This window comes from Etheostoma spectabile, unplaced genomic scaffold (assembly GCF_008692095.1).
Source record: "Etheostoma spectabile isolate EspeVRDwgs_2016 unplaced genomic scaffold, UIUC_Espe_1.0 scaffold379, whole genome shotgun sequence".
Classification (NCBI taxonomy): Eukaryota; Metazoa; Chordata; class Actinopteri; order Perciformes; family Percidae; genus Etheostoma; species Etheostoma spectabile.
In genome coordinates, this window is record NW_022605596.1 from 708,099 (window position 1) to 731,634 (window position 23,536).

The window sequence follows — 23,536 nt, forward strand, 5'->3', positions numbered from 1 at the left end:
GTCAATAAGACTCAGCAACGTTAGCTTGTTAGCTTGTTAGCCGTCTTCCCAATGTGCCAGGTGGATGAGGACTACCACGAGCAGCTGCAGCCTGCGGAGGGACCCAGGTACGTTATGAAGAAAGTTATTCCATTATTTTGGAAATGTGCTGGCACGTTGAGTCTTTGAAGTTCACCGCCATATGTATACTTCATCAAGGGGAAATTACCATGTACCGACCAAGGTATCTGGACTTTTGGTCGGTATGGGGATTTGAACCTGCGACCCTCTGGTTCCCAACTCCAGTCCCTATTGACAGAGCTACCGCACTTCAGTAGGCTGTATCTTGTTGACAGGTTTATATCTCATTATCATAAGTTTACACACCCATGCTAAAGTTGATTAAAAAGAGGAATAAATAAAAAAAATCATCTTTTGGAAATTGATCTTAATGCCTTAACTAAAAAAATAGGAAAAATCCAACATTCAAGGACACCAATATTCTTTCTGAATGAGTAATGGATTGTAAATAAATAAATATTCTTCCTTAAAATACAGGAGGCATAAGTACATCATCACATACCCTTCACCATACGTAGAGATTGGCGTGGGGTATGCATATAAAATCATCTCAGAACGCAAATCAAAGCAGCTATTAGTCTAACTGAAATAAAGCCATGGGGGAGGGGGGGGGTATTTTAATTCCAAAGGCCAAGGGAACTTTATCAGGATGCATAGTATCCTGATCCATGAAATAACTGGCCTTTAATAATTAATCTCTGCCTGCCTCTATGGGAATTTAACATTGGGGGGGTGTGTACTTATGCCCCCTTTATTTTAACATGGGGGGGTGTGTACTTATGCCCCCTGTATTTTAACATAGGGGAGTGTATACTTATGCCCCTTGTATTTTAACATAGGGGGTGTATACTTATGCCCCTGTATTTTAACATAGGGGGGTGTGTACTTATGCCCCTTGTATTTTAACATAGGGGGGTGTATACTTATGCCCCTTGTATTTTAACATAGGGGGTGTATACTTACATAAGTGTGTCATGAAATAGGAATCTAATTGTTTCTGAAGATGTCTTTTCTTTCTACATTTGTTAGTGTTTCTAAGAAATGTGTGAAGTGCAAAGAGGCGCCTGCAGCTGTGGTCATCCGAGCAGGAGACACGTTCTGCAGGTAAGACGGATGTACGGCTCCATGGGGCTGGATGCAGAAAGCTGTTGAGTTGCTAGTAGCCAAGGAGGACACAGAGGATTAAAAAACAGGTCATTATCTTCACTTGAGTTCCTGCGAGGGAAAGTCACCGGACGCCACAATCTTCTGACCAGAGTCCTACTGAGACCTCCAGAGAGAGTTGTGTGGAGCTGAGAGTCTTAATTTCGCTTTGTAGCAACTCATTTGACAATGGCTTGGGTGTAACGTACGTTCATTAATATCAAAACGTTACGCACTAAAGCTTTAAGGCTAAAACTGTCTGCAGGCACAAATACATAAATATACTTAAATTGTTTAGTCAGCTTTATAAAGTCTCACTCACACCTGGTTCAGTTTTATACACCTCTTTGAGGAATTGTTACAATGATAAAAAAGTGAATAGTAAATAAAAAAGGCAATTTGTGTAAGAGAGGAGAAACTCAGCAGCAGAGTGGTGAGTGTGAGGAGCAGATCAAAAAACACCCAATCTTCTTAAATGTTATTTTAAAAGAGGAGACATAAATCTAGCCATCTCTAAATAAGCATGTGGAGGAAAATAAAGGCCACTATTTTAGAAAGTAGAGCCCATGAGAGAATCTGATTTTTTTTAGTTGTGACCAGGCCGTGGAGCCAGCCTGTCTTAGACCTGATTTTCAAATGTTTTGTTTGTATTGTTGTAGAGAAATTAGACCACAATGCAGATACATACAATTACTATGTTACTGACTTTGCTCCTATCATTTCTCCGTGTTAGGGGCTGTTTCAAGGAATACTTCATCCATAAGTTCAGAGCCATGCTGGGCAAAAACAGGGTGATTTTCCCTGGAGAGAAGGTAATGTGTGTGCTTTATTTGTGCACTATATTCTCTACATAACTGACACAGCATGACACACAATATACTGCAATTTCATTTTCTTCGTTTACTATGCATACAGAATAATTCAGATCAACCAAACGGTCTTGTCTGGTTGTAGGTGCTGCTGGCGGTGTCTGGAGGTCCGTCTTCCTGCTCAATGCTCCGTCAAGTCCAAGAGGTTTGCCTGTTTAAATTTAAAATATGTCAAAACAAATGGCTGTGATTGGGTGGGAATGGGACATCAATTAGTGGGCATAGGACTTCCGTGTCCTGCATCAACTAACGCTCCATTTAATTCTTAAGAATGGGAATAAGGGTTAGTTAGTAAGCTGTTGGTTTTCTTATCAGATGGTCATAAGAATAGCATGTTAGGGTACTTGCAGCCACAATCAGTACGTTTAAATGCACACCAATATTCCACTGTTATTCAGAATATAAAAATATTCATGAAAACAGCATATTCAGAATAAGCCCTTTTTCCAAATATAGCATTTTCCGACTAAGACGTGGGATATTGCGATAATATTCGGGTTTTAGAGGCATTCTTTGGACATACAGCGCATTCGGAATATGCGTCTCAATCAAGGTTTTCACCGCAGGCTTATGGCCAGCTCTGTGCGTTGCTATGGTTACTGTAGACAAACCAACCAGCCAACAGTTTACAAGGCTGCAGATCCGATAGGAAAGAGAAACACCATCCATCCATCCATCTTCGACCGCTTATCCGGTGTCGGGTCGCGGGGGCAGCAGCTCCAGCAGGGGACCCCAAACTTCCCTTTCCCGAGCTACATCAACCAGCTCCGACTGGGGGATCCCGAGGCGTTCCCAGGCCAGGTTGGAGATATAATCCCTCCACCTAGTCCTGGGTCTTCCCCGAGGCCTCCTCCCAGCTGGACGTGCCTGGATCACCTCCCTAGGGAGGACCCAGGAGGCATCCTTACCAGATGCCCGAACCGAAAGAGAAACACGGTTACTTTTAAACATTATCAAAGACGTGGCTTCTTGCCTTGTGTGTGTTCATGTGTTCATGTCTTTGTCTGACTGTTGGTCAGCTATGTTTCTAGTGTATATTTAACTTAACTTTTCTCATATTTAACTTAAATAGTAGTACTTTTACCCAATGTATAATATATTGTAATTGTTATGCAAATGTGTAAAGTTAATTTTAGGGTGACTTGTTACAATCTGTCTAGGGACTGCAGATGAAAAGTAGCCTTTTGGCTAATCACAAGACAGGCAGATTATAAAACATCAGTGGATGTCAGCAGGAAAGTACCATTCAGTACTAACATTTCAGCATGGAGCGCAGTAGACCCTCTGTATGTGGATAAATGGACGACTTTCACTAATTAACTAATAAAACTACCAAAGTTCCCCAAACACTCAATGATGTAACAGATGGTGAAACTACTTCGAATTCCACTATACATTCCTTATCCATACAGATTCTGTATGACCAAGTAGGTCCAATATAATCTTGTTTCCTTGTCTTTGTTTTTAATTATTAATTTAAATGAAACCTTTTCTTCCCCCCAGGGTTTGAGTCAGAACGCTCACAAGAAGTTGAGATTCTTACCCGGCATTGTCTTCATTGATGGTAAATTAAGAGTCTAATCATTTTCATGTACACTATGTCAGGAGGAATCTTTTAGTGATTAACAATTTTTTAATTTAAGTTTAAAACATACAATTAAAAACATGAACACATCCCCCTCCCCCATTAGTAACCACCCACCCAGACAAAAACCAAGAAAAGATGACACCATAAGCAAAATACTGTATGCAAGACTATACAGAAAAATGATATCAAAATAGATCTGTGAATAATGACAATACCATAAACCCATCATACACATGTAAAAATTATAGATTGGGCCCAAAACATCAAAAACTAACAGAGCCCGTGCACGTTGAGTCAGAGCCCGGCCCGACGCATTGACTGTCATCATGAGCCAGATTTTAAATCTGACCATTTAATACGTGGGCCGTTCTAACTGATGATCTAAACTACAATTCCGAGTTGTTTGAACTACAGAAATCTGTTTAGAATGGTCTTGAAGAATAATGCAACAAGGACAAAGCATGTAAACCGCGTTGGTTGTTCATTCAGAATGGAATGGATCGCCAATGCATCCGAATGAAGAAATGTATTAAAAAACAAAAAAAAACAAGTTCCCTCAGTCGAATATTGTGGGTAACAGATCAAGGCAGCAACATAATCAAAGCCCTGGAACCATATAGGAGACTTTCTTGTCTCGGTCACCTAATTAATACTGTCCTTCGCCTCGGTCTGCGTGCCGACACGCTGGCCGACTATAACACGCCGGATATAGCAGAGACCATATCTGCAGCTAAAGGACTCGTGAGATATATGAATCAATCTGGCCTGGGTGCACAATTATCAAAGACAGTGCTACAGATGGGGGAGGCACGATTTAGCACAGTTCACCTCACACGCAAGTCAGTGCCGAACATATAGGCTACCCAGAGCTACGGGAGAAGCTGGAGAGGCGTAGCTGTCTTCCCACCCAGTTAGGCTAATAAAGTATTGATTACAAAACATAAGTGCTTGATCAAGGGCCCAGCCCGGCCCGAGGGTAGTTGCAGGAAATATGGCCCGAGGGTCGGGCTGGGTCAAGTTTGGGCTCGGACAGAGAATCTAAACTCTATACACGTGTCCTTTCTGAAATGATTCTTGACAACGCATTTACACTATGGTGGTGTGTGTGTGTGTGTGTGTGTTGGTGGGTGTGTGTGTGTGTGTGTGGGTGGGTGTGTGTGTTGTGTGTGTGTGGTGTGGTGTGTGGGTGTGTGTGTGTGGTGTGTGTGGGGTGTGGTGTGTGTGTGTGTGTGGTGGTGTGTGTGTGTGTTGTGGTGGTGTTGTGGTGTGGTTGTGTGTGTGTGGTGGTGTGGTGGTTGTGTGTGTGTGTGTGTGGCCGAGTGCGTGAGTGCGTGGTGGCGTTGAGTGTGTGACGTGAGAGCGTCGCGCGCGTGCCCGTTACATGCTCCCAGAGGTGGTGCTGTAGGCCAGTCTGTGGAGGACAGACAGAGGACGCTGGCTGAGCTGCAGGCTGTTTTCAAAGCAACTGGTTTCCCCTTCCACATGGTGCCTCTGGAACAGGTCAGGACCCCTCTGCTCAACCTCAGGAGTCTGTTACTACACCTCAAACAGTCTAAAACTCTGTCAAACATGCATTTTGTTACCCAATATTTCACTACGGTTTTACCTAGTCTCACAACACTTTTACGATGTTATGAGGTTGTACCTGTAAAGGTCTGAAATGTCAAACTAACAAAAAAAGACTACATCAGATCAAATATAGTCTGTATCCTCGACGTTCCGCTTCCCATGATTGCTCCGGTGCTGCAGGAATTTCCCCCGGATGTATGTCTTCTCCCCGATGTCCGTCCCCTTCCTCTTCCTTTGTGTTGGCGTTCTAACCTCTGGTGGATTTCTGAGGACTATGGTTACCTGGTCCTCAGATCTCTGCAGGGTGAATCCAACAGCTAGCTAGACTATCTGTCCAATCTGAGGACTATGGTTACCTGGTCCTAAGATCTCTGCAGGGTAAATCCAGACAGCTAGCTAGACTATCTTTCAACTGAGGACTATGGTTACCTGGTCCTCAGATCTCTGCAGGGTAATCCAGACAGCTAGCTAGACTATCTGTCCAATCTGAGACTATGGTTACCTGGTCCTCAGATCTCTGCGGGTAAATCCAGACAGCAGCTAGACTATCTGTCCAATCTGAGACTATGGTTACCTGTCCTCAGATCTCTGCAGGGTAATCCAGACAGCTAGCTAGACTATCTGTCCAATCTGAGGACTGTGGTTACCTGGTCCTCAGATCTCGCAGGGGTAAATCCAGACAGCTAGCTAGACTATCTGTCCAATCTTAGCTTTCTGTTGCACGACTAACACTACTTTTGAACATACACATAATAATAACCAGTGCACGTTTTTCATGCATGCTATGTGGACGAGTCAGACCCTCCTCTGCAGGTCTGGATCAAATGTGATATTGAATGTGCCCTCCAACCTCTTTAGGTTCTGGACCTTCCCAGTTCGGTGTTGGCGGCTGGCCCCGCCCTCTCAGAGCAACCAGCCAGCGCCTACAAAGCAGCTGTCGATCATTTCATTCAGAGCGACAGCAGAAGCAGTGCGCCGCCACGGCAACAGGAGGAAACGTCCCTACCTCGTGTTCAGGAGTCCCAAAGACAGTTACTGCAGCAGCTGATTGGCTCTGCCAAGACACTGACAGCCAGAGAAGACCTGCTCAACACGCTAAGGTTAGACCGACACTACTATCGGTCCTGATGGGGCTTCTGTATTCAGTTTGAGCTGTTGATGGTAATACACCACTCTCCTCCATTGTTTTGACATGGATGATGACTTAACTGAAAATGAAACGTGAATCTCATTCATTGAGTACGTTTCCCAAGTGGTGTGTTCTTCCCACAGAAATTTAATGTACTCCACATGGTCAGTGTGGTCAGAGCAAACTAAACTTGCAGTGCCTTGCCTCATAGTTTGTCACATATCTGCCACTTTTATAATGTATTGATGGGTTTTGTAGGATTAATAATAGGCCATTCGTAATGAGCTGCCCGGGGACTACAGATGAAAATTAGCACATTAGCTAATTCTGGCACATTTACATTAAAGTGAAAAGTAAAATGTAGATTATTGTGCACCGTCCATGATGATTAAAAAATAAATAAATAAGGGATACAAAACGGGAGGCCCAGAGAGAACATTCACTGGGCTGCAGAGAAAATGTTGTATCATTTGCCTTGCCAATGACGATCATGGTGTTAATTAAAACACAACACGATGTCCAGCCTGTACTTTTGTGTGTGTTCTCCTCAAAGGCAGCATCTGCTGGTGCACACCGCTCGGACTGAAGGCTACAGTAAGCTGATGCTGGGAGACAACTGCACCCGACTGGCTGTAAAGCTGCTCACCAGCATATCGCTGGGCAGAGGGGCCCAGCTGGCTCAGGACACGGTGCGTAGGTGGGCAGATGATAGGCAGTCGGGGATTTACTGTGGTGTCACCTTCAGCCTTTCCTTGTTTCAGATATTAGATTAGTGATGTCTGACTTAAAGCAGTATTGTTCTTTTTGTATACAGATTTAGAGTCTTTGTCATTCAAGCATGTTAAAATCATGAAGGAACCCAATTTGCTACTCAGACTCAGCACAATAGATAACAAAGTTCTAGCATAAAATAATAAATATAATCTGAAACCTATACATACATAGAGCACAGTTCAAAACTGAGAAGCTATGTCAGTTACAGTGCTGCTCATGAGTATAGGAATTACTGCTTAAGGTGACTAAAAAGAGGAATAAAAAAAATCATCTTTTGGAAATTGATCGTAATGTATTTGTGTGTGTGTTTCCTCTAACAGGGTTTCTCAGACTCCAGATATGGTGATACAATACTAGTGAGGCCAATGAGGGACTACTCAGCTAAAGAGATCGCGTACTACAACCGCATGTTCAGCGTGCCCTCGGTTTTCCTACCAAGCCTGGACACCAAGGTAAGATCTGACGGTAACAGCACCCTGCAGAGACAACCACATTTTATTTATATTTTTAAAGCGTTTATTTGCAAAACCACATCTAAGATAAAAACACAGCCGTGTGCAAATTCTGCAACGCTGACTGAGACAGCTGGGACCAGCTATCTGCTAAAAGTGCCCTCAGTCCGAAGGGAGTTGGGTTGGAGACCGGAGGGTCGCCGGCTTAAGTCCCAGTACGGACCAGAGTACAGAGTGTGGATTGGTAGCTGGAGAGATGCCAGTTCACCTCGCCAGGTGCCCTTAAGCAAGGCACCGTACCCCCCCAACCGCTCAGGGCGCGGGTCCAGCACTGGCAGCCCCCCCACTCTGACATCTATCCATTTGTGCATGAATAGGTCCTGAGCATGTACTTTAGACCTACTGACAAACAGAGTGTATATTGTAATTTCCCCACTGGGGATCAATAAACAGTAAAAATTATAAATTATTATAAAACCCAAAGTTAATCCTTAAGTGAACTGGATAACTCTGTGACCCAGCTCTAAAAAGTGCTTTAAAAATATGGAAATGTTGGTGTTTGGTTGGACCCAGTGGGCACCATGTTTTTGCAACCATACAGAAATAAGTACTGTATGTCTCTGGTATTGCATGATATGAATGAAGTCTACTGCGATTCCATACGGTTGCGTTCAGTGTGCGTTTGTGTGTGTCCCACAGACGACAGACAAGTCCAGCATCCAGCGTCTGACGGAGAGCTTTGTCACCACGCTGCAGGCAGACTTCCCCTCTACAGTCAGCACCATCTACAGGTCAGCAGGACACCACACACATCACGGACATAAGCATGTGTTCTTCTAGTTTGCTTTTTTAGATACAATCAGTCTAGAATTTGCCACACACAAATCAACCATAAAGTAACTAAAGGCTGCTGTGTGCGTGCTGTAGGACCAGTGAGAAGCTGCAGACAGCCTGTAGGAGCTCCTCCACAGCCGACCCCTGTGACAGATGTCTGCTCTGCATGTGCGCCCTGGACACTGCTGTGGGTAAGTGGTGTATAGACTGTTAGCAGGCATTAGTTAACTTTGTTGCCATTAAACTACACATTGTCAGTAACTTCAGTCGCTGAGCTCATAGCTTAGGAGAGATGGGACGCCGTACCATAGCTTCCCTTGAAAAGCCACTAAACGTTGCTGCCCCACTGAGGGTTAGCACAGATTACAGGGCCAAGGTCTTCAGACTAGGCCTGCACCATTAATCGTTATAGAATCGCAATCTCAATTCACCCTGTTCACGATTTTAATTTTAAAATTTGTTTTTTTATCCAATTCTTTTTTTTTAATGACTTCAATTCTCGTTTCATTTTACGAGCTGACTGTATCCAATAGGTTTTAGCGCTCCAAGCGCTGCGACGCTGTCCCTTGTCTTCCTTGAGGCCTCCATGTTTACAGGCTTGTGCTGATGAGCAATGCAGAACCAAACATCTGTGTGTGGTTCTGCCAGTTTGTTTTGTTTTTTGTCACGGTTCATGCGTGCAATAAACATTACACTTAGAGAATCGTGATATCAGTTCTGAGTTGTATTTATATTTTCAGGCCTAATTCAGATTGACTTCCCTTCTTCTCCTGTCCCCCTGTCTGAGGTCTGAGATCTTTAGTTTTTTCTAATGTCCAGACCCAAACAGACTGCATTTTCTTTTAAACTGTTTTTTTTCTTTTTGAGTTGGAGATGTGTTGACAAGTTCTATTTTGTATTTCTTTTTTTATCCGTTTAAAATTTGCAGAATTCTGAGTCCACTGATTCCATGTGGCCTTGGTTATGACCACTACAAGTACACACGTGTAACAACTTGTTCATCTTTCAAAAGTTTTTTGTTAAGTGTTATGTAAATACCCTGCCTACAACGCTTTTTCATTGGAGGTCCTCCGAGGCCGAGAGGTCAACGCTTAGCATTCACAAAGATGTAAAATAAAGATAATACAGCCACGTCATCCCAGGAAATACTGAACTGGGATCAGACCTCTCAGCATCAATCATTACTGGTCACCTAACAGGATGCAATATATGGTTCCAATATAATATATGAGTAATGATAGCAAAGTCGCATGGATCGCTAATGAACACAAAGTAAAACTAATACAGAGAAAATTCATCAAAGCATTTTTTCAAAATCAAAAGCAGGACCGGGGTTTTCCACAGTATATCTTTCTCCATCCATCCATCCATCCCCATCTACTCGTGGACAACCAGAGAAAAACAACAAAGCACTGACGGCCTGTTGAAGCCTCCCGGCCGGCAGCATGCTGCTGCAGACACACGTTAGCTCACCTGTCAGAGTCATCACCTGTCAGAGTCATCACCTGTCAGAGTCATCACCTGTCAGAGTCATCACCTGTCAGAGTCATCACCTGTCAGAGTCATCACCTGTCAGAATCATCACCTGTCAGAGTCATCACCTGTCAGAATCATCACCTGTCAGAGTCATCACCTGTCAGAGTCATCACCTGTCAGAGTCATCACCGGTCAGTCATCACCTGTCAGTCATCTCCTGTCAGAGTCATCACCTGTCAGAGTCATCACCTGTCAGAGTCATCACCTGTCAGAATCGGCGCTGGCTGGAAAATCCCCCTCCTTCCTGAACTCACCGGTGTGGCAGTCTCTATCAACAACGTTTCATTTCCAGGGTTGTTAAACAAATGGTGCATTCAAGTGCGCCTTGTTAACTGTGAGAAACTTACTTGTTGTAATGCCCTTCTGCCATCTAGAGGCTCTTATTGTGGCATTGCCATCAGTGTTTTTAATTGGATCCATTCTAGACTGTAGACATCTACGGTTGCTGGGTAGATAATTAACTATTTATTTTAAACTCCGGCAGTTCCTCATACGCAGAGTCCACTCATATGTGGAAATACCAAACTAAAGACATTAATTCCACTTTCCATTCTCATAAAATATTGCACGGTCGAAAAGCTGTTTGCTCCCTTCTCCTGCACCCACCTGTGCCTTGTTGGACATGATTAAATCACCTGGCGCAGCCTAATTAACAGCGCCATGGCAACCCCTGGTGGCGGGAGAATTAACAGCAACAAATGATAACTATAAAACCAAATTTGTTTGTTAATAAGCAGTAGACACTGGACAACTAGAGACGTAAATAGACGATAGAAGCATTCTGTACCCAACAAGAGAGAAGACCCTAATGGTTCTGTCTCTCCTTCGTCTCCCTCTTTCTTTCAGAGAAGGCTTCTGCCTTCAGGGCCACACTGATCTCAGAGCAGCTGTCCCAGACTAGATCTCCAGGAGGGAGCGGTGCTGAGATCCCCCGACAGAACTCAGGTACAGGAGCATACTGTCAGTCAACAAAGACATGTCCCCTCCACTCGGGCCTTGACGATGTCTTGTAGCCATTGTGTCTCTGTGGTGTCTCATCTGGAGTCCTTTCTCCAACACGATATGGAGAAAGTTGAGAAACATGACTCAGACAGTCTAGCACTAAAGCTTCTTTAGAGTCCGCTATGAAATGTGATATGAATTAGAGACTCGTGTTGTATTTCAGTGGTGTGTGTAAACAGCTAAAACCGAAACCTTCTCAGGCTGAGGTCAGAGGACAAGTCCAATGTCCACCAGGCAGTACAGTCACGTCCACAATTTAGTTTCTACTTATTCTGCGATATCAGTTTCCTGTGTTTTCATAAAGCTCCAGTGGAACCAGAACCACCTGCCCCCTCTGGAGGTTGCTGCTCCTCTGGTGGAGAGAATTGTGTAAAAGCAGCGAGTGGTGGAGGCTGCTGTTCATCTGCCAAGTAAGTGTTGACTAATTAATTCATCTAATCTAACGAGGGACAAATCCCACCTGACACTTCAATTCAATTTTATTTATACAGCGCCAAATCACAAGAGTTATCTCACTGCGCTTTCCATAAAGAGCAGGTCTAGACAGGTCTAGGCCACAGAGGAAAACCTCCTTTTAAGAGGCAGAAACCTCGAGCAGAACCATGGCTCAGGGTGGGGGTGGGGGTGGGGGGCATCTGTCTCGACCGGTTGGGGGGGGGGAGAGAAAGAGAGAGACAGATATGCAGAATTGTAGCAGAGACACTTGACATGCAAAGTGATGTTGACATTTCAAACCCATCGTGCTAGACCGGCCTGGGAGACTTGAGTGGGTGACGGTCTTTATACAGGACATGAAATGGTTACCAGTGGGGTTGGGTACCTTTCACGGTACCTACCAGACCAAATGGCAACTTGGTTTTGGTTCCTCATTTTGGGGACACCCTGCCCTCTGGTGCTCTGAATAAACCGTTTAAAGTGGGACACACGGAGACAACAGTCTGCAGCTGCAAATGGTTTTATCCCCGATATCGGAACAGACCCAAACCCTTCCCAACCCTAGTAACAGTGTGACTGCACGCCAACAGATGTGCATCCTAAAGCAGAGGGCTGGATGGACAGTTTCCTCTGCTGTCACCGACAATGCTAACATGCTCCGGTAGCGGCATCACCATCTTAGTTTAGCCTGTTGGTATGCTAACACAAAGCCGGGCTAATGCAGCAGGATTATAATCCCCTTCTGTTTGTGTCTTCTCTCATTACTTTGTTTAATTCTTTGGGCTGTAATGTAAACAGGGTGTACATAATAACGGCAGTCTGCCTGTGTTGTTCTGTTACAGGGCACCAGAGACCGGCGATCTGAGGAGTCTGCTGTGTTACAGCTGTAAGCTGACCGTCAAAGACATGGTGAGGGGAACATGACCCCAACAACACTGATGGATTTTCAGATACAGTCTAAAGTTTGGCTCTGCTGTTAACCACCTCATTCAAAATCTAAATATATCATGACCTCGTAAGTGATTATTGAGAGGGATTATATACATTGTTTTTAGTAAAATACCGCATATCACACATTTTTTATGTAGTTTTTGAAATTGGAAAAAACAGCTTTGTCTCATAGTATGTTGTTCCATGTCTGAAACAAGTGTCCCATAAGTGAAATATGACCATGCATGTGGGCATTTGATGTTTTTCTGGTACTGATGTTCTTCTTTGTCCCTTTTTCTTCATCTGTTTTGGTTGAAGTCGTCGGTGGAGCGTCTCCCACAGTACATCCTGTCAGAGGCTCACAGGAGGCAGAGGAGGTGAGGAGAACATTTGGTTCATTTAAAACCTATTTCCATTGTTGATTCCAAGTACAAGAAACGCCATCATGAAATCATGAAACTGTGCTTTTCTCATTTTATGAATGCATTTTCCAGATGTTCGAAAGACTGTGTGCCTAACCAACTGTACTGGAACAAACAAATCAACATTATAACATCAAGACAAAACCTGGAGCAGAACCCCAAACCATAGACCATCAGGACAGAAATATCTCAAGTGTTGTGTCTGTTCTGCAGGTCTCAGATGAGAGAGGAGATCAGCGAGTTCCTGCTGGAAGATGAAGATGATGGTGATGAAGGCCATTAGAGGGAGAAGTAAAGCAGACTGTTCACCTCCAGGAGTCCACTGTGAAGAAAATGGACAAGACAAAATGTACAACCTGCAGGGAGTGGAGAAATAATAAATAATTAAGTATAGTATACATTTTGTACAAAAGCAGTCATAATCTAAATCTGGTTCTAATTCTGGTTCAAATCATGGCATAATTCATACAGTATGTACACTCACACACACACGGTGGACTAAGCACACGTCATAAAATATCTATTTTTACAGCTCTCTACGGTTTTCTTCATTCATTCATGGCGTCTGGTATTAAAGGGATGTTTGAAGAATCCAGCATGGCCGATGGTGGTGCTTAACACTAAACCAGAACCTGATGTCTGATGAACCACATAAGGATCCCTCAGGCAGGGAGAAAATGGAATGATGTTATGATTAAATCCATTGAAATGCATTCTTTCTGTGCTTTTAACATATTACAAACCCAACGTAGGCTACTAAGATCCAACATGGCCTGTGGATGTATCGAACAGTAGATGAGTTATCTGAACCGGGGACGGCCCATTCTTCCGACCTCTCAGTAACCCGAAAAACCACCGTCCCTTCATTTTGAAAAAATAAACCCTCTGCTCCGACATCCCATTGTTCTGACCATTTGGCTTTTTATATAAGTTAGGACAGCTGATTGTAGGTCAGGGGTTAGGACCGGTACATAGGGGGTTACGTTACAGGGAATTTGGGACACTAAACTGCAAACCAGTGCAGATTGTGTGATTTGAGCTAGATAAACATTGAAATGTATTAATATGCTAGAGAAAAGTAATTTTGATTATTGATTCAGATTTTAGATTACGGGAGGTGAGACACACATGATTGGATCAATAGAAGCAGAGGGTTTTTTTTTTTTTCAAACAAAAGGGACGTCGGACTAGGTTGTAAGACCAAAGGGAATTTTGGGGTCATTGAGGTTTGAGAAATGACCTGGCGCACTCCAAACATGGGAACCAGTTCCACAGAAAACTGTTTTTGGTTCTAATGTAACCAGCCTGTAAGACAGGTTGCCGTGTGTGTCAGCCTACATCCAGCATCCAGGACCAGCCAGGATTTAAAGTTAAAGTGGAGGGGAAAATCTTTTGACACCAATTTTTCCAAACCTAAAGATGAAGATATTTGTATAACTTGTATTTTCTGAGCCTATGTCCAGAAATTGACCCAGGCTACACGTGTTTGATAAATTCAGACACTTCAGCTAAAAGCCTTAAATTTCACACAGAAAAATTACAAACATGACGTACAAAGTTTGGAGAATGACAGAAAGTGCCGTTTTATTGAAAAGACATTGTTGAAAGACAAAACGTTACTAAAAGGTCTACAACAAGTATCACACATAAGTATTTACAAAATGAGAATTCACAATGGTATGTACTGTAGGTAGGTTCTACATTCTAGATCTTGTTGAGGCTGGCAGCCGGCAGGGTGGATTTGTCCAAGTCGTCGAAGTAGGGGTGAGTCATGGCCTCGCGTGCAGAGATCCTCTTTGGAGGATTGTAGGTCAACATTTTCTACAGCAGAGACAAGACAGGGAACACAAGGAGACGGTGTCACTCAGGAAAGGTTATGTGTATTATATTATATTAGGTTATGTACTGTATACAAGCATGAACATAAAATGAATCTCAAACCCAAGTGAACACACACAAGCTCTCCAACATATTTATACAAAGTGATCCCTTGGAAGGTTTTGAACATTTTAAAAGTTACATGTATCAATCTGAAGCCCTTTGACAGCAAAAGGGGGGGGGTGCAGACATCCTCCGCAGAGAGAGGGTGCATAGAGCCTAAATACCACTCCAAAACTCCAACCATAGCTCAAAAATAAAAATCTGGTTCCGCAATGTACACATGCTGGTCAGGTAGGCAGTGTGGCCTAACTAGCTGACTCTAAAAATCCAGCGCATAGACAGCTCCTTTTACCGTTACATTGACTTTTAACATAATTACCAAAAGTCAATGACTGTCCTCATAAAAGGACAGAACATTAAGGAATCAGAGGAAACACCCTTCCAAATATAACCATAACAACCATAACTATGTTCAGATAAGGCGACGTGAGCGGAATGACAAATAGATTTCTGGTTTTTAGATTTCTACAGTTTTTCTGGGACAGTGACACCATGTCCATTTAAGAATGTTAATGTGTATTAGAAGTGTATCACTAACGTCAAATATTATTCTCCCAAAGAAACTATGTTTATCTAAATGACAGGTTTGAAAAAGAAAAACTTGGGAGGCACCAAGAAAAAGACGAAAGTCACCTCGACTCACCAGCCAAGTAGACTGCAAAAAATCCACCGCATATTTTTATTGGCCCATATATTAAATGTTGTTACTTTTTGTAACTTAGGCTTACTTAACATAACTTTAAAATAAAGGTCCCATGACATGGTGCTCTTTGGATGCTTTTATATAGACCTTAGTGGTCCCTAATACTGTATCTGAAGTCTCTTTATATAGACCTTGGTGGTCCCTAATACTGTATCTGAAGTCTCTTTATATAGACCTTGGTGGTCCCCTAGTACTGTATCTGAAGTCTCTTTATATAGACCTTGGTGGTCCCCTAGTACTGAGGTAAACGCTAGCTATCAGTACACAGACGTGGCGTGTGTGTGTGTGTTTCAGCCCGCCCCTGTGAAGCCCCGACATGCTGACAGCAGAGCAACAGAAGAAAAGTGGCTGCACCTTCATCAAAATGAAGACTGAAAACCAGAACTATTTCAGTGAAAACATTTCCTCCCCCTGTGGCAGCCCTCTGAGAGCTACTCGCCAAACTGATGTACTTGGCGAGTGATCATTTCAGAACCTGATTCCTTTTATCTGGTTCTGGTCATGTAGAGAAATTATACATAATCCTGCTTAGTTTAAGATGTGGGAGTAGGTAATGGTTCAGCCCTAGTCCTCACCGCCAGCAGGTCCAGGCCATTCTTATCCAGGTTTTTAACCATTGACGACAGGTTCCCAGACTTCCACTTAGGGAATGTGTTTTTATAGTCAGGCAGGCTCTCTACTTCAGGCCACACGTCATTGTTTGGGGTTCCCAGAGTCCTGGAGAAAAACACAAGGATTCAAACAGGGAACTGCAGTTACACAAGAGGGACTGGCCCGGGGGACACAGGGTACCTGGAAATACTACTGGAAAGACTTTATTTCTGTGGCTTTACTTAGTATCTATCTATCTATCTATCTATGGGCCATAATTGACACCTGTTTCTTCACAGAATCAATCAGCTCACTAATTGAACACAACACTATTATTTTGAACATACCCCTTGCAATCCCAGAGTCGACCCACAGAATGAGCAGCGTGACTGTCATGACCGTTGGTTTTCTAGGACTCTACAACACTTACTAGGAAATTTGCAATGTAGAAATATCACTTCAATCAAAAAATATGATTTCTGAAGTTAGTGATGTTGGAGTGCTATTAATTTGAACATAACTGTACACCCCGCTGTTGGAATCCTCTACAGCGAAATATAGCCACACCTTTTCACGGTGTAGCTGTCAGTATTTGAACCGTGTTGGATCCAGCTGCTAGCTAACGGTAGGCTAACGTTACCTGCTGCCAAGTGGAACAGCGATGCTTCGGTTGCCTTACAGACAGGTTTCTATTGGCACAGGATTTTAATAGTTTATACTGTTTATTTATTTATTAATATGCATCGCCTGTATCTTTTCACGGCAATCCTTGATAGATTAATTAAGTAACAGCGACAGTTAACATTTATTTCACACTATTATTAAACTCTACTTGAATATTGAACTTTAGCTACACTTTGGGAGAAATAATAAATTGCAAATTAAAGTCATAATGGCAATATCAGGCAGAAAAATCCCAATTAGAAAGCGTTCAGCACTAATTCAGAGTTGGAACAGCTGACTAGGGTGAATGCATTTAGGTTTGCTTTGGTGTGTCCACCTGAAGATCCTGAACAGCTGGTCTATCTCTGAGTCCCCGTGGAACAAAGGCTTCTTGGTGGCAAGCTCTGCAAAGATGGTCCCAGTGCTCCACACGTCGACGGGGGTTGAATATCGGGGTGAACCCAGAAGGACTTCCGGAGCCCGGTACCATAGAGTTACAACCTGGGAACGGACACACACGGGAACGGACACACACATGGGGACACACACACACACACACACACAAGTGGTGATTTCAGAGGCTTGTTAGTGGTTAACATGTGCTGCACATTGTTAACTCAGTGTTGGTGCTGCTCACGCTCTACCCTTGACCACATGCATCCCCATAGTGTGTGTGTGTGTGTGTGTGTGTGTGTGTGTGTGTGTGTGTGTGTGTGTGTGAGAGAGAGAGAGAATGGTTTCTCACCTCATGGGTGTAGACCCTGACAGGAACCCCAAAGGCCCGAGCCAGGCCAAAGTCCGCCAGTTTGATAACTCCCTTGTTGTCGATCAGAAGGTTTTGGGGTTTCAGGTCCCTGTGGAGGACTCGACGACAGTGACAGAAGTAAATGCCCTCCAAGATCTGGTAAAGGTAGCTCTGTAGGGGGTGAGGGGAGGAGAGTGGACATGCTGAGAGGGCAGACTAATCTGTTCTAAACCTGAGCACCGCTTCAGAGCTTTTTCATGACATCTTTTACTTCAGGAGACTCTGTACTTTCTATTTTTGCTTTACACTTGAATTAATTTAATCAGTAATTTACTACTTCAACCGATATCAAGTTGTTCACAAAACGTCAGGAGCAACCCCGAATATTACAGAAAATCTCTACATTAACTCCCCACAACTTCTTTGAAACATTGCATCAATTAGTTCGTCTTAGCAGCTTCACTACCCATGGAAAAGCCTGTTCTTCACCGTGTCAGCTGCCGCTTACGGGACTTTGTTAGACACGGGAGAGCCCATAACAAACCCAGCGCCAGAGGACTAACTTCTCGCCACACACAGTGTCCACGTGGCCACCTGTCTTAAAGGGGAAGAGTCGGTTGGTATTAGACATCAGGCCGAAGAGCGTGGGTTTCTGGCGGCACTGGAACAAGCCTGGAAGTGGACCGTCTAGATATAGACTAGAGCCTGACCTTTAATATATTTTGATGTTCCTCTGTTCCGTTGTGACAATAAAACTAAATATTATTTTATTGAGAACTCATAAATAACTAATGTTTTGGAAATCTGTTTGTTTTGTAACGCATTTCTGGATTTAAAATATAATCATTTTAAATATCAGCATTTCGGATTTTTAAATAACCAAATATTTGTATCGGTATCTGCCTTAAAAATCCTTTATCAGTCAGGCTCTAATATAGACTACCAATACCCAAACAAGCAATATGAGTCACTATGAACCGGTTATCCGATATCAGCATCAGGTCAGATGCTAATCACAAACACAGTTACCTTAACCAGCATAGGGTCCATGTACTGGCCAGAGGGGATGGAGTCCAAGTACTTCTTCAGGTCCATGGACAGGAACTCAAAGATGAGGTAGAGGCGAGACTCCTGCATCAGGACATCCAGGAGTCTGGAACACACACACACAATCTCGGGGTAAGTCCATACTGTATGTGTCCATGTTCTCATAGGCTGGGACTCTCATAATCCCAAATTGCTCAGATGCTCTTTGTAAAGGGTTGGGATGGGTATTTTACTGTAGGCAGTTGTCATGAAGAAATGTTGAAAATACCAACCCTTAAATATATTTCATCTCTTCACTGGTACTTGTAGCAACATAGCATACTAGTGGTTTTAAACGGTATTATTTTGGTGTTTGCTAACAGTTGATAAAATCTACTTGTAGTTAGTCAACTCCTTGCTGGCATAGTATTAACAAAAACTGTTTAAAGGATTCTCAAAGATAGCATTTATGTGGGCCTTTTTCACTGAACGGCAAAATATAATGTAGCATGGTGATTTGTGACATTATTTTGGAGACGTGGAGATCCAGAAGTGGCGGATTGTTCTAGTGGCATGTTGATTCCAGGTTGTCGGTCACTGTTGCTATGTCTACAGTGGTTTGAGAGTGGAACATGAGTGACAGTGTTTATTAATGCTCTAAGTCAGTACAACAGCAGTGCGAGTGACATATCACTTTTAGAATCACATACACCACCGAGTGTTACACCATCAGATAGGGCTGCCATGGTTACGGCATCACAGTCACGCAGTGTTCTGTAGCCTGTCTGTCTGTGAGTCAATAGCCAATGTGTGCCTGCCAAATGCATGTGAGCGGAGGTGAGGGTCAAGAATTTCCAGTCCCCCTCACCGAGCTGTTCATTCCCCCCACTGCATTGTAATTAGTACAAGATGATTGGCTACTGCCCTCCCTCCGGAGCTCCTTGTTCAGCCGCCACACAAAAAGATCAGGCAGATAACGCCGGTGCTGTGGGCACTGGTAGCATGAAAAGCGGGTGGGCGCCTTCATCTGCATGTATTCGGAGGCAGTGGGTGGTACTTGAGCGAGATATGAGGCAACGCTTAATCTGCTCAATGCTTGAATGCAGACCGAAATTCCTGCAAAGTCTGCTTTTTAATGACAACTTTAAATGACTACAGGAATGAATGCATCCGAAGTTTATTCAGCAACTATTTAATAACACCTGAGATTAAAATGTTTTTTATGACAGTGACTGTAGCAGTTGGAATGACTTTACAAAATGTGTTTGGTACACACACAAAAATATATACAGTTTATCACTACTGCGAGCCATACAGTCAGCTGTTTTAGGGCCAATTTCACTGAGATCTAACGCATTTGTAAATTACAAATTTCGGCGAATACCATCAATTTGATTCAAATTTATTTAGTGGAAAATCATAACAGAAGTAATCTTGGGACACTTTCCAGATAGATTAATTTCCAGAGACCCCACAATTCTCCCAAGAGCAGCAGCACCTGTCATTAACGTAACAAAAGCTATTTTCCACTGACAGCAGTGAGGAGAAGATTCCTTTTAACAGGCAGAAACCTTGAAAAAAAACATGGCTCGAAGTGGGCGGCCATCTACCCGGACTTTCAGCCGCTGGAAAATAGTTTCCTTTCACAAACCCCTTTAACAAGACACCCAAGTGTGATACACACATTGTAAACTCCCAAGCGAGCGTACCGGACAACGTTGGGATGCTTCAGCTCTTGAAGCAGCGAGACCTCTCTGACAGCAGTGCTGGGGACCCCCTCCTCCTCACTCTCCAGACGGATCTTCTTCATAGCCACAACCTGGCCTGTGTTCTTGTGCCTGCCCTTATACACCACCCCATAGGTACCTGCAGAACCACAAGTCCACCAAAGCTTTTGTAAACCAGCGACACGTATAACTTTATATTCACGACCATGTAGTTGTCCCTGTGTCACAAGGAACTTCATGACAGGACATATGACAAAGACACATAGTCCCTACATCAGAGACACACAGACATTACATCAAGAACATTTATCACACATTACAATACACATTAAAGTATCTATTATAGCTACAAGTACCTATGATGAAAAAAGAAGGGTGTTGAGAAAAAATGTACAATGCAACTTTACTTCAATTAAATCCAAACCTGCAATAATTCCAGTAGCATATCATTTGCAGCAATATATTTTAGTTATTGAGATTAAGACAGGAAAACAATTAGACCAACCTTCTCCAATTTTCTCAATCTTCAAGTAGTCTTCCATTATTGCCTTGGGGGGGGGGGGGGGGGGGGGGGGAGATAATGTCATGTCAAGAGTGCTATTTCAACAGCAGTCATTACTCTCATTACTTTTCCGTAGCTTTACATTCTGCTTACCTTCCTATTATGAACTTTACTAACTCACTGCCACAAAATGGCTTGTTAGGTTAATGACGTTAACGTTACTTAATGTAGAATATGGTCTAAAAACTCGCTAACAAGGCTGTGAAAGGCTGAATTCGGCTCATTGTGTAAAGTAACTCACAGCAATGCATCACACACGTTTAAACTTAGCGTTAAAGTTACTAAATAGGCACGTCAAGCTGGGACGTTAACGTTTAGGCTAAAGCTAATTCATGTTGCCTTAACGTTAACGCTGTAACATTAGCTAGCTAGCTAACGTCAGACAAACGCTAACGTTAAACTAGAGTAATGGTGGCTCATTCCGTTGTCTCATTTTACACAGAATTTTAAAATCAACAGTTCATTCGTGTTTTCGTTTCGACAGTAAGCCCTGAGATATGAAAATATATAACGTTAGCTAAACGTGTTACAGGCCGGTTTTCTTTATGCTAAGTAACGTTGAGCAAGTTAAGGTCGCCGAGAGAGCGTAGCTAACAGTGCTAACACTAATTCGTCATAGCTAACGTTACCTTCTTTTGAATTTCTCGTGGTAGCTGACCCACTTTATGTTCAGCTTGAACTTTTCTTATTATCCTGAAAAATAATTTAAATCATATTTCAACATCGACTGTTATGAAACAGTTATAATTACCTGACTGTGCCTGATGTGGTCCTAAGTACTTTCTGTGCACAGACTGCCGCTGGATGCTGCCACTCTTTTGAATTGACCGCAGTAATGCAACGGTTCAAAAGTAGCCAATCAGGGAACGGGATGTATTTCAAAACCACCAATCGGGGAACGAGAAGCTGTCACATGGGGTGAGCGGGAGAGGACGCGCCGACGTAGCGCGGAAATATTTATGACCTGAGTTTCGTCTCCCATGCAGGGGCCACATTCCTCGCCCATAGACTGTATATTTATTAATATTATTAATATTACGGTCTATGTCCTCGCGCCAATCTGCTGTATAATACCCTATAAATTAAAATATAGACTGTGGTTTAACCATAGATGTATTCGTCTATGTCTATGGTATACAGTATACATCTATAACACCTTTATTAAAATGATGTCCCATTCAGGGTTTGCCTACATTCAAGATCTCAAATGTGATGTCTCTCAGGCTCACTTCTTACACCCCATTGTCTAAAATGAAAATATTGTACAATATTCTATAGTATTCGTCTCTGATAATACTTACCTCATATTCAAAGATACATTATGTATCTACTGTACTAAAAAGGTGGACACCTCATTATTGTTTTGTAAATGACATGTTATGTTTATGTATGTTTTGTCTTGATGCAGTGCTTAGAAGAATAACAAAATAACTTTGAAAACTTATTTTTTCATGCACATAGAAATAGAATCCCAATTAAATCATGTAGTTAATAGCAACACTTTGAAGATGAACAATGCATCATTGAAATTCAAATTGAATAACCCAATTACTTTTTTTTATTGATTTCATATGGCTATAAAGTCTAGTATTACAATATCTGATAAGTGAGGACATTTTTGAAAGCTTCGTTCCACAGGCTCCAGTCCATAGTGTCAGAAACAATCCCTGACCAATAAACCTGTTGAAACAAGCATCCCCTTTTAAGTAAATTATATATTTGTATAGTGTATACATGCAAATCTCTGTCATACACTGTATACATTGTCATATCCCCATATCTCATAAGCAACCACTTATATTTATCATTCTATATTTTATTTCAGCACAATTTGCACACACTTTATACACTATACTACTCACTGTGTAGGTACATTAAGAGCAACAAGAAACCAGTGTCATATTTCTTGCCATTAAAGCTGATTATTAAAGTGTCACTTTGATGTAAAAGTAATTCTTTCTGTTGTTGAGTGCTGGGGCTCACACAAAAAAACAAAGACACCATGTTTGTCTGTAAATGAAGACAAGTGGGAGACAGCTGAGTTCAGCTGTGCATCGCTGACTCTACAGCTCTAAGCTGAATTTATTCCATTTGAACATGTACATATAAGTTACAACCACAGATACTTGCAAATGAATGGAACACTACAGTTCTATTTGTTAGTGATTACGGACTATTTACAACATTAAACCTTTACAGCCTTAACGTCATGAGGAACCGGCCGATCTGTCTCATACTGTCAAGTCCTGTGATGAAAAACTCACATCAGCTTCAGAGTAACAACAGCCCTTATTTATCAAACCCTTTAAAGGTGTAACACATGTAAACAGAAATAGATAAAACCTTCTTAGAAAGACAGTGAGATTCAAGTGCTGTAAGAGACGTCCTACAAACAACGTTTAAATGAGCAATAATATCACTGCAGACTAAGTGGGATTCAGCCGTCAAAATCTTTTCACACCTTTTTTTCTTATTTACATATTATGTACAAAAAGCATGCCTTGATTAACAAATGGTGCAATGAAATCTGCATGTCCCACATGAGACACAGGATGGAACGGAGACACTATGCTTCACCAAACTGTGTCCAATCAGCAACTCTGATTGAAGGTAGCCTATTTATTCACAAAGCGTCTGCGAAATACAGGAACGACAATACACAAATAAAATCTCGTATTAGCATTAGATTATAAAAATGAAGACATAGCAACAAAAATGAAAATGCTGTTTAAAAAAGCAAAATGTCATAAATTTATTTATTAATAGGACGTGAAATTCCACGTCCATGTGCACTGCAAGAAGGTTTATTCATTTTTTAAACAAGCATTTTTTTTT

The 23,536-nt window shown here is 42.4% G+C and overlaps 3 protein-coding genes across 3 annotated transcripts in view; 1 reads left to right on the forward strand and 2 right to left on the reverse strand.

Annotated features, from left to right (window-relative positions):
• Position 1: 1 nt before the first annotated feature.
• ctu2 (cytosolic thiouridylase subunit 2 homolog (S. pombe)) lies at positions 2-13,233 on the forward strand (the record flags this gene model as incomplete). The annotated part of the gene is given in 16 exon segments (XM_032511505.1): positions 2-107; positions 1,090-1,164; positions 1,937-2,015; positions 2,158-2,217; positions 3,576-3,636; positions 5,054-5,160; positions 6,088-6,329; positions 6,912-7,047; positions 7,453-7,584; positions 8,284-8,375; positions 8,512-8,609; positions 10,801-10,899; positions 11,261-11,366; positions 12,234-12,300; positions 12,640-12,698; positions 12,957-13,233. Coding segments are annotated over 16 exon segments (1,539 nt in total). The 3' UTR covers positions 13,027-13,233.
• Positions 13,234-14,297: 1,064 nt separating this feature from the next.
• On the reverse strand, positions 14,298-21,616 carry cdk1 (cyclin dependent kinase 1). Its single transcript, XM_032511508.1, has 8 exons — positions 21,453-21,616; positions 20,645-20,687; positions 20,122-20,278; positions 18,416-18,539; positions 17,387-17,557; positions 16,979-17,142; positions 15,963-16,104; positions 14,298-14,564 (listed from the first exon to the last, which is right to left on the reverse strand). The coding sequence occupies exons 2-8, from the start codon at positions 20,679-20,681 to the stop codon at positions 14,448-14,450; spliced, it is 912 nt and encodes a 303-aa protein (XP_032367399.1). The 5' UTR covers positions 20,682-20,687; positions 21,453-21,616; the 3' UTR covers positions 14,298-14,447.
• A 1,143-nt stretch (positions 21,617-22,759) lies between these two features.
• Positions 22,760-23,536, reverse strand: part of hnrnpll (heterogeneous nuclear ribonucleoprotein L like) — a 39,894-nt gene continuing 39,117 nt past the window's right edge. The window contains exon 14 of the mRNA XM_032511507.1: positions 22,760-23,536. This exon is cut by the window's right edge and continues 2,538 nt beyond it. The gene's annotated coding sequence lies outside the window, so the exon portion shown is untranslated.